This window comes from Salmo salar, chromosome ssa17 (assembly GCF_905237065.1).
Source record: "Salmo salar chromosome ssa17, Ssal_v3.1, whole genome shotgun sequence".
Lineage (NCBI taxonomy): Eukaryota > Metazoa > Chordata > Actinopteri > Salmoniformes > Salmonidae > Salmo > Salmo salar.
In genome coordinates, this window is record NC_059458.1 from 80,451,134 (window position 1) to 80,463,566 (window position 12,433).

Below are 12,433 nucleotides of genomic sequence, written 5' to 3' on the forward strand. Positions count from 1 at the left end.
CTGTAGGAGCGTCGGAAATGAAATTATATTCAAAGATAATCTTTATTGTTTAAAAGGCTACAAAACAGATCGATTGGTCTATGTGAACAGTCTACAATCCCAATCAGTTAGAAAAAAGAACAGAATTATCCTCGTGTTCCTCTGAAGTTTTCAAAATGCTGTGTTGTACGAGTGCTAGCGAGTTAGCGTGTTAGCATGCTAGTGTGTTAGGGTGCTAGCGTGTTAGTGTGCTACGGTGCTATACGCTACAGGCAGGCAATCTTTCCATGTGATTTCATCCTATGTGGTTGCATTCAACAGAGTGTCAGTAGGCAGGCAGTATGAATCAGTGCTGCATGGCCCTAGCTGTTAGGTCCTGGGGGCCTCCAACTGCTGTCTCTACACAGCACCCAGATGGTGCCTTTATATAACCACAACACACATTATATCTAGGACATGTCTTAACCGAGGCCTCACTTCACACCGGAACCATGACGTGATGAGGCAAATCTGACAGGGCGCTCAGATCCCTACGCAGTGCACTAGTTTTGAGCAGAGTTATGTCTGAAATGACAACCTATTCCCTAAATAGTGCACTAGATGGGGAATAGGGTGAAATTTCAGACGAAGCAATCCTGAATTGTCAGAGAGGAGACACAGAGTAATCTAACTTCCAATGTCATGACATTTTCTCCCTTGTCCAACGAGACCTAATATAGCGTAGCAAATTTGGGCGGGGTTGGGGGGGGGGGGTCGCCCTGACCATGACTCAGACCCCGGTCCATCGACAGCCAAGCCAGCACCTTACCGTTACGTCAAGAGGTCTGAACCTGTTGATGAGGTTGTTGTGATGAGGTGACTAGGTGTTGGGTTGAGGTGACTAGGTGTTGGGTTGAGGTGACTAGGTGTTGGGTTAAGGTGACTAGGTGTTGGGTTGAGGTGACTAGGTGTTGGGTTAAGGTGACTAGGTGTTGGGTTAAGGTGACTAGGTGTTGGGTTAAGGTGACTAGGTGTTGAGGTGACTAGGTGTTGGGTTGAGGTGACTAGGTGTTGGGTTAAGGTGACTAGGTGTTGGGTTGAGGTGACTAGGTGTTGGGTTAAGGTGACTAGGTGTTGGGTTAAGGTGACTAGGTGTTGGGTTGAGGTGACTAGATGTTGGGGTTGAGGTGACTAGGTGTTGGAGGTGACTAGGTGTTGGGTTGAGGTGACTAGGTGTTGGGTTAAGGTGACTAGGTGTTGGGTTGAGGTGACTAGGTGTTGGGTTAAGGTGACTAGGTGTTGGGTTAAGGTGACTAGGTGTTGGGTTAAGGTGACTAGGTGTTGAGGTGACTAGGTGTTGGGTTGAGGTGACTAGGTGTTGGGTTGAGGTGACTAGGTGTTGGGTTGAGGTGACTAGGTGTTGGGTTAAGGTGACTAGGTGTTGGGTTAAGGTGACTAGGTGTTGGGTTGAGGTGACTAGGTGCTGGGTTAAGGTGACTAGGTGTTGGGTTAAGGTGACTAGGTGTTGGGTTAAGGTGACTAGGTGTTGGGTTGAGGTGACTAGGTGGGGTTGAGGTGACTAGGTGTTGAGGTGACTAGGTGTTGGGTTAAGGTGACTAGGTGTTGGGTTAAGGTGACTAGGTGTTGGGTTAAGGTGACTAGGTGTTGGGTTGAGGTGACTAGGTGTTGGGTTAAGGTGACTAGGTGTTGGGTTGAGGTGACTAGGTGTTGGGTTAAGGTTGCTCCATTACCCCGTTCCTTCGGGAGAGCCTGTCCCTACACTTCTCTATTGCAAGTCCCTCACGTCAACACACCTCTCTGATGGCCCCACGGACACCATCCCACTTCTGACACCAATGTAACAAAATGGGGACTGTCGTAACAATGGAACTCCAGTAGGCTCTTTGGTACCACATGCACTTACACTCAGAGGACAGTTTATTAGGTACACCCATCTACAACTGGGTCGGACCCCCCCCCACACACTTTGCCTCCAGAACACCGTGCATTTTTTGGGGCATGGATTCTACAAGGTGTCATAAACGTACCACAGGGATGTTGGTCCATGCTGACGTGATGGCATCAGGCTGCTGATTGGACGGCGGTACGTTCACGCTGCCAACAGCCCCGTTCCATCTCATCCCAAAGAGGCTCTGGTGGGTTTGGTCAGCAATAATGTTCAATCGTTGCTCAACTGGTATCAAGGGACCTAACGTGTGCCAGGAAAACATTCCCCGCAAGAGCTGCTGCTTCTTGTTTTTATCTGATAGGAACCCAGAGTGGTCGTCTGCTGCAATAGCCAATCTGTGACAAGGATTGACGTGTTGTGTGCTTTCGAGATGCCATTCTGCACCACTGTTGTTCTGAGACGTTATTTGTCTGTTTGTGGCCCACCTGTTAGCTTGCACCATTCTTTCCATTCTCATTGAACCTCTCATCAACAAGCTGTTTTCACTCACAGTATTGCCGCTGATTGGATGTTTTTTGTTGGTCGCACCATTCTCTGTAAACCCTAGACACTGTCGTGTGTGAAGAGGAGAGCAGCCGTTAATGAGACAGCAGATCCAGCGCACCTGGCACCGACGATCATACAACGCTTATAGTCTCTTAGGTCACTCGTGTTACCCATTCTAACATCCAATCAAACAGTAACTGAATGTCGCAATGCCTGTCTGCCTGCTGTATATAGCAAGCCACAGCCAAATGACTCACTTTCTATAGGAGCAATCCATTTTCATGAACAGGGTAGAGTACCTAATAAACTGGCCAGTGAGTGTATGTTAGTCTCATTAACACAGTAGAAGTGACAGTGTACAGGCTTTGGCTTCACTAACAGACTACAACATAACACATGGACTGACATGACAATTTATTCCATGGGTGGCCAAAGACCAAGGCCACGCCTCCAACAAGCCACACCTCCAGATTCTCTAATAGGCTAGGTTGTTTACTTAGAGAAGAACAATAGATGAGGTCACCAGACAGACAGACAGACAGACAGACAGACAGACAGACAGACAGACAGACAGACAGACAGACAGACAGACAGACAGACAGACAGACAGACAGACAGACAGACAGATCTAGAGATTTCTAGATTTCTAGATATCTAGATAGATCCTTACTTGACTCCTTGCTCCTATAAAAAAATGTTTGCCAACCAAGTCAATACAGTCAAACTCCTCAAACACTTCTGAAGGTGACTACATGAAACCATATGCAATCAGCTCTATATCACATTCCTACTTATGAAACTGTATTAGTAGGGAGAAGAGGCCAACAAAATACATGTTAGCAATCAGTGGGGAGCACATTTCAGAAAAGGAAATACCAATTCAAATGGGTCCTTATGAGATGAACGTATGACAACAACCATTTTGGTAAAGCGCATCTCAGCAGCCACAGAGAGACAAGATGGATACTTAAAATGCAGCTATGACACCCTGATAAATACTTTACCCATGCTCCTTTTCCATAACCGTACAACAACAACAACAATAATAACAAAGGAACCACCAGGAGCTCTGTCTCCTAATATATGCTATAGACAGACAGAGACTGATGCCTGTGTGTTAAAGTACACTACATTCTGAGGCCCTGAAGCAGTTGGGTTAGTTCTCCAGTGAGCCCCGTGGAGCCTTGCCTTGCCATTCCGCACAACGCCATGCTGCCACAGCTAGCAGATGGAGCCTAGCGCCGCCGGGAGAGAGGGAGGCAGCGAGGGAGGGAGGGAGGGGGAGGCAGCGAGGGAGGGAGGGCATTTAAGAGCACACACAAGTGGGGAGAGAGCTGGCGGGAGGGAGGGATTGAGAGGGAGGGAGACGGGAGGGAGGGATTGAGAGGGAGGGAGAGAGCGGGAGAGAGGAAAGGAGGGAGGGAGAGTGGGAGACGGGAGGGAGGGATTGAGAGGGAGGGAGAGAGCGGGAGAGAGAGAGGAAAATAGGGAGGGAGACGGGAGGGATTGTGAGGGAGGGAGAGAGCAGGAGAGAGGCAAGGAGGGAGGGAGAGTGGGAGACGGGAGAGAGGGAGGGATTGAGAGGGAGGGAGAGAGATGGAGAGAGGAAAGGAGGGAGGAAGACAGGAGGGAGGGATTGAGAGGGAGAGAGAGAGCGGGAGAGAGGATAGGAGGGAGGGAGAGTGGGAGATGGAGAGAGTGTCAAAGAGGGAGGGAGACAAGGAGAAAGGGAGAGAGGGAGAGAAGGAGTCTGTTGGGGAAGATTGATGGGTATATTTAAATGAACACGCCAAACTGACAGAAACCCAATGGAGAGAGACACCGACAGAGTAGACTTCTGATGTCAGGCTGCACACACACACACATACACACACACAGAGACACACACACACATTTACATACACACAAATAGACCTACACACACACACACAAACCGCCATACACACATCAACTACAGAGAAATCACAACCGATGATTCCAACAATCTAACAGCCCTAGAATGAACATTACACTACTGAATTCTGACAATCACAGAGTGGAGTCTTTAAAAGGGCTAGCATTCTGCACAGGGTAACGTAGCCATAGAATAAACTGTCTTTAAAAGGGCTACCATTCTGCACAGGGTAACGTAGCCATAGAATAAACTGTCTTTAAAAGGGCTACCATTCTGCACAGGGTAACGTAGCCATAGAATAAACTGTCTTTAAAAGGGCTACCATTCTGCACAGGGTAACGTAGCCATAGAATAAACTGTCTTTAAAAGGGCTACCATTCTGCACAGGGTAACGTAGCCATAGAATAAACTGTCTTTAAAAGGGCTACCATTCTGCACAGGGTAACGTAGCCATAGAATAAACTGTCTTTAAAAGGGCTACCATTCTGCACAGGGTAACGTAGCCATAGCAATACAGAATAGCCTTCCACACCAAGGATTCCCCTGTCCAGGAAATCCTCTCACTATCGACAACAAGCCTTGCTGTATGTGTGTGTGTGTGTGTGTGTGTGTGTGTGTGTGTGTGTGTGTGTGTGTGTGTGTGTGTGTGTGTGTGTGTGTGTGTGTGTGTGTGTGTGTGTGTGTGTGTGTACCTTGGTGAGAAGCAGTATTCCAACCACGCAGTACAGAACAGAACAGTACAGAGTTAGGTTAGCCCCGGGTCCCACGTGTCTCACCTAATTTGGGCAGGGAGTATTTGACTTTGAAGTAATCCTCATAGAACTGGAGGAGTCTCTTTGTGATGTGGAGAGCATAGTCACCCGCTCCGCTCTGGATGGCGTTGGGCCTGGCATACAGCCGGATCTGGAGAAAGGAAGGGAGGGAGAGAAGGAGGAAGGGAGGAAGGGAGGGAGGAAGGAAGGGAGGAAGGGAGGGAGGAAGGAAGGAAGGAGGGAAGGAAGGAAGGAAGGAAGGAAGGAAAAAAGAATGAGAGGATGTGGGAAATAAAGCACTGGTTCAGTTCTGTCGTTCTACTGCTGTCGACACACACACACACACAAGCACACACACACACACACACACACACACACACACACACACACACACACACACACACACACACACATTCCCTTTGGTCCACATTGTTTCATTAGTTTGTTAGTCCTCATGCAGCCTCACAGGGAATTCTGTTAAATGTCTGCTGCCACTCAGCTGATTTCAAGCTGCTGTGCTTGTCTCTGGAGCCCGCGGCAATTGAATGCTACGGCATTAGTGTCTGTGTGTGTGTGTGTGTGTGTGTCTGTGTGTGTGTGTGTGTGTGTGTGTGTGTGTGTGTGTGTGTGTGTGTGTGTGTGTGTGTGTGTGTGTGTGTGTGTGTGTGTGTGTGTGTGTGAGTCTGTGTGTGTGTGTGTGAGTGCGTCCGAGCGTGTGTGTGTTTGTGAGTGTGTGCATGCGTGAGTGTGTTTGTGTGTGTGTTTGTGAGTGCGTCCGAGCGTGTGTGCGTGAGTGTGTTTGTGTGTGTGTACTGTAAGTGTTTTGAACAAGTCTTTCAGGTAACATGTTCATCTAGACTCTTCAATAGGCCTGTAGGAGCCATGGTCATGTGGGTGGCAGGTTGGGACAGTAACCGGAACGTCGCTTGTTCGAATCCCCATGGAGGCTCTAAGTAGTTCAATGTTGATGTCATGGAGGCTCTAAGTAGTTCAATGTTGATGTCATGGAGGCTCTAACTAGTTCCATGATTATGATGTCATGGATTCTCTAAGTAGTTATATGATGTTGATGTACTGTAATGGAGGCTCTAAGTAGTTCAATGTTGATGTCATGGAGGCTCTAACTAGTTCCATGATGATGATGTCATGGAGGCTCTAACTAGTTCCATGATTATGATGTCATGGATTCTCTAAGTAGTTATATGATGTTGATGTACTGTAATGGAGGCTCTAAGTAGTTCTAGGTTGATGTCATGGAGGCTCTAACTAGTTCTATGATGATGATGTCATGGAGGCTCTAACTAGTTCCATGATTATGATGTCATGGAGTCTCTAAGTAGTTCTATGATGATGATGTCATGGAGGCTCTAACTAGTTCTATGATGATGATGTCATGGAGTCTCTAAGTAGTTCTATGCTGATGTCATGGATTCTCTAAGTAGTTCTATGATGATGATGTACTGTAATGGAGGCTCTAAGTAGTTCTATGTTGATGTTGATGTCATGGAGGCTCTAATTAGTTCTATGACGTTGATGTACTGTAATGGAGGCTCTAAGTAGGTCAATGTTGATGTTGATGTCATGGAGGCTCTAATTAGTTCTATGACGTTGATGTACTGTAATGGAGGCTCTAAGTAGTTCTATGTTGATGATGATGTCATGGAGGCTCTAAGTAGTTCTATGATAATGATGTACTGTAATGGAGGCTCTAAGTAGTTCTATGTTGATGATGATGTCATGGAGGCTCTAAGTAGTTCTATGATGATGATGTACTGTGATGGAGGCTCTAAGTAGTTCTATGTTGATGATGATGTCATGGAGGCTCTAAGTAGTTCTATGGTGATGCTAATGTCATGTAGGCTCTATGTAGTTCTATGATGATGCTAATGTTTTGGAGGCTCTAAGTAGTTCTATGATGATGCTAATGTCATGGAGGCTCTATGTAGTTCTATGATGATGCTAATGTTTTGGAGGCTCTAAGTAGTTCTATGATGATGCTAATGTCATGGAGGCTCTACATAGTTCTATGATGATGTCATGGAGGCTCTAAGTAGTTTTATGATGATGATGTCATGGAGGCTCTAAGTAGTTCTATGATGATGATATCATGGAGGTTCTAAGTAGTTCTATGATGATGATGATGTCATGGAGGCTCTACGTAGTTCTATGATGATGATGTCATGGAGGCTCTAAATAGTTCTATGATGATGTCATGGAGGCTCTAAGTAGTTCTATGATGATGTCATGGAGGCTCTAAGTAGTTCTATGATGATGTCATGGAGGCTCTACGTAGTTCTATGATGATGATGTCATGGAGGTTCTGCGTAGTTCTATGATGATGATGTCATGGAGGCTCTGCGTAGTTCTATGATGATGATATCATGGAGGCTCTACGTAGTTCTATGATGATATCATGGAGGCTCTACGTAGTTCTATGATGATGATATCATGGAGGCTCTACGTAGTTCTATGATGATATCATGGAGGCTCTACGTAGTTCTATGATGATGATATCATGGAGGCTCTAAGTAGTTATGTCGACATACACATGCAGGAACAAAATATAGTTCTGTGGTTCTATGTTGATGTTAATGTTAACATCATCATCAACATAGAACCATAGAACTATATTTTGTTCCTGCATGTGTATGTCGACAGAGAGCGAGGGAGGGTAGAGAACAGCGAGGTGTCATTTAGTTTGACATGTATTTCCTGTGGTAAGAGTGATCGCTACTCTCAGCGTCGCCGGCGAGGAACAGGCTGATGCATGGTGCCGTCGATGTGGACATCCATCCACACGAGCACACGCATGCAAACACACACATACACACATACCCCACCACCACCACCACACACACACACACACACACACACACACACACACACACACACACACACACACACACACACACACACACACACACACACACACACACCGCATACACACACTGAATGGATGGTCTTACCAGTCTACACTATAGTGAGACAGAGAGTCACAGTGCTAGAGGGGAAAACAGCCTGACTGTGATGAACACACACTGAGTAATGTGGTGTTTCTCTTGTATGGTAAACAAGAGGACAATCCATCAATTCCTGTCACTGCAGTAAACAGGCGCATGTATCATAGAGTACAGTAGTAACCATCATACCACCCACAGGGCTGAGTGATATTAACATGTATCATAGAGTACAGTAGTAACCATCATACCACCCACAGGGCTGAGTGATTATAACCATCACACCACCCACAGGGCTGAGAGATTATAACATGTATAATAGAGTACAGTAGTAACCATCATACCACCCACAAGGCTGAGTGATTATAACCATCACACCACCCACAGGGCTGAGTGATTATAACCATCACACCACCCACAGGGCTGAGAGATTATAACATGTATCATAGAGTACAGTAGTAACCATCATACCACCCACAGGGCTGAGTGATTATAACCATCACACCACCCACAGGGCTGAGAGATTATAACATGTATAATAGAGTACAGTAGTAACCATCACACCACCCACAGGGCTGAGAGATTATAACATGTATAATAGAGTACAGTAGTAACCATCACACCACCCACAGGGCTGAGTGATTATAACATGTATTATAGAGTACAGTAGTAACCATCACACCACCCACAGGGCTGAGTGATTATAACCATCACACCACCCACAGGGCTGAGTGATTATAACCATCACACCACCCACAGGGCTGAGTGATTATAACATGTATTATAGAGTACAGTAGTAACCATCACACCACCCACAGGGCTGAGTGATTATAACCATCACACCACCCACAGGGCTGAGTGATTATAACCATCACACCACCCACAGGGCTGAGTGATTATAACATGTATAATAGAGTACAGTAGTAACCATCACACCACCCACAGGGCTGAGTGATTATAACATGTATTATAGAGCACAGTAGTAACCATCACACCACCCACAGGGCTGAGTGATTATAACATGTATAATAGAGTACAGTAGTAACCATCATACCACCCACAGGGCTGAGTGATTATAACCATCACACCACCCACAGGGCTGAGTGATTATAACATGTATTATAAAGTACAGTAGTAACCATCACACCACCCACAGGGCTGAGTGATTATAACATGTATTATAAAGTACAGTAGTAACCATCACACCACCCACAGGGCTGAGTGATTATAACATGTATTATAGAATACAGTAGTAACCATCACACCACCTACAGGGCTGAGTGATTAGAACCATCAAACCACCGACTGGGCTGAGTGATTATAACCATCACACCACCCACAGGGCTGAGTGATTATAACCATCACACCACCCACAGGGCTGAGTGATTATAACATGCATTATAGAGTACAGTAGTAACCATCACACCACCCACAGGGCTGAGTGATTATAACATATATTATAGAGTACAGTAGTAACCGTCACACCACCCACAGGGCTGAGTGATTATAACCATCCACCACCCACAGGGCTGAGTGATTATAACCATCACACCACCCACAGGGTTGAGTGATTATAACATGTATTATAGAGTACAGTAGTAACCATCATACCACCCACAAGGCTGAGTGATTATAACATGTATTATAGAGTACAGTAGTAACCATCACACCACCCACAGGGCTGAGTGATTATAACATGTATTATAGAGTACAGTAGTAGCCATCACACCACCCACAGGGCTGAGTGATTATGACCATCACACCACCCACAGGGCTGAGTGATTATAACATGTATTATAGAGTACAGTAGTAACCACCACACCACTAACGGGGCTGAGTGATTATAACATGTATTATAGAGTACAGTAGTAACCATCATACCACCCACAGGGCTGAGTGATTATAACCATCACACCACCCACAGGGCTGAGTGATTATAACATGTATTATAGAGTACAGTAGTAACCATCACACCACCCACAGGGCTGAGTGATTATAACATGAATTATAGAGTACAGTAGTAACCATCACACCACCCACAGGGCTGAGTGATTATAACCATCACACCACCCACAGGGCTGAGTGATTATAACATGTATTATAGAGTACAGTAGTAACCATCACACCACTAACTGGGCTGAGTGATTATAACATGTATTATAGAGTACAGTAGTAACCATCATACCACCCACAGGGCTGAGTGATTATAACCATCACACCACCCACTGGGCTGAGTGATTATAACATAGGCTCATTTGTGTCCCAAATGGCACCCTATTCCCTATATAGTGCACTTATTTTGACCAGGGCCCATAGGGTAGTGCACTATGTAGGGAATAGGGTGCCATTTGGAACGCAGACATAATTATGTGAAAATTTGTTAAAGCACGACAGCTCATCATCATCATCATCATCACGCTAGTGGATGATGGATCCTATAGAACATTATATGGATATGGAGATAATGATCCATGTTATTCTATGGAGATAATGATCCAAGTTAATCTATGGAGATAATGATCCAAGTTATTCTATGGAGATAATGATCCAAGTTATTCTATGGAGATAATGATCCAAGTTATTCTATGGAGATAATGATCCATGTTATTCTATGGAGATAATGATCCAAGTTATTCTATGGAGATAATGATCCAAGTTATTCTATGGAGATAATGATCCAAGTTATTCTATGGAGATAATGATCCATGTTATTCTATGGAGATAATGATCCATGTTATTCTATGGAGATAATGATCCGTGTTATTCTATGGAGATAATGATCCATGTTCTAAGATTCCATCCCTTTTTAACCCAGCTGGACGAAGAGGGGCAATAGTGTTAACATGACTTGAATTCTTGTAAACTGTTTTACAGTGTAAAGGAAGAAAGTTTTGTGTGAGGACTCACTTGCTTATTTTGTCCATGTCTGTCTATCCTTCCTCTGTTATTTCCTAGAGTTATATTGTAGCAGGTAAAGTGGTGGGGGTAGCGGTTCAATCTACTCTCAGGGAAGTGATGTACTGGTTGGCAGGGTGGAGAGAGGTTATGTGATGGGTCGTCCTCACCCTTTACAGACACAGACTCTGTGTTAAGGTCAATAGACAGCCCTACTGCTGAGGTGTGTGTGTGTGTGTGTGTGTGTGTGTGTGTGTGTGTGTGTGTGTGTGTGTGTGTGTGTGTGTGTGTGTGTGTGTGTGTGTGTGTGTGTTGTGTGTGTTGTGTGGGCATGTGTGTGTGTGTGTGTGTGTGTGTGTGTGTGTGTGTGTGTGTGTGTGTGCGTGTGTGCGTGTGGGTGTGTGTGTGTGTGTGTGTGTTGTGTGTGGGTGGGTGTGTTGTGTGTAGCGTGTGTGTGAGATAATGAGTGTGTGGCACCTGAGGGCCTGAGCTGCTGGCCGTGGAGGGAAGGAGGGAGACCTCGGCTGCATCCCAAATGGCACCCAATTCCCTATGAGAGCTCTGGTTAAAAGTAGTGCACTACAAAGGGAACAGGGTTACATTTGGGACGCACTTACAGTGCGCTTGGAAAGTATTTAGAACCCTTGACTTTTTCAACATTTTGTTACGTTAAAGCCTTATTCTAAAATGGATTGAAAAAATACAAAAACCCTCATCAATTTACACACAATACCAAATAATGACTAAACAAAAACAGTTTTACAAATTTTAGCAAATGTATTGAAAATTAAAAAACAGAAAAACGTATTTACATAAGTATACAGACCCTTTGCTGTGAGACTCGAAATTGATCTCAGATGCATCCTGTTTCCATTGATCATCCTTGAGATGTTTCTACAACTTGATTGGAGTCCACCTGTGATAAATTCTATTGATTGGACATGATTTGGAAAAGTACACACCTGTCTATATAAGGTCCCACAGTTGACAGTGCATGCCAGAACAAAAACCAAGCCATGAGGGCAAAGGAATTGTCCTTAGAGCTCCGAGACAGGATTGTGTTGAGGCACAGATCTGTGGAAGGATACCAAAATATTTCTGCAGCATTGAAGGTCCCCAAGTACACAGCGGACTCCATCATTCTTGAATGGCCGCCCGGCCAAACTGAGCAATCGGGAGAAGGGCCTTGGTCAGAGAGGTGACCAAGAACCAGATGGTCACTCTGACAGAGCTCTAGAGTTCCTCTGTGGTGATGGGAGAACCTTCCAGAAGGACAACCATTTCTGCAGCACTCCACCAATTAGGCCTTTATGGTAGAGTGGCCAGATGGAAGCCACTCCTCAGTAAAAGGCACATGACAGCCCGCTTGGAGTTTGCCAAAAGGCACCTAAAGACTCTCAGACCATGAGAAACAAGATTCTCTGGTCTGATGAAACCAAGATTGCCAAGCGTCACATCTGGAAGACACCTTGCGCCATCCCTGCGGTGAAGCATGGTGGTGGCAGCATCATGCTGTGGGGAT

General features: G+C 45.3%; 1 protein-coding gene across 1 annotated transcript in view; it reads right to left on the minus strand.

The window, feature by feature from the left end:
- The window catches only part of LOC106595568 (thyrotropin-releasing hormone-degrading ectoenzyme), a 449,769-nt gene that overhangs the window by 350,872 nt on the left and 86,464 nt on the right, over nucleotides 1-12,433 (minus strand). The window contains exon 3 of the mRNA XM_045700210.1: nucleotides 5,084-5,210. Coding sequence (XP_045556166.1) covers nucleotides 5,084-5,210 — 127 coding nt within the window. The remainder of the gene's footprint in view (nucleotides 1-5,083; nucleotides 5,211-12,433) is intronic.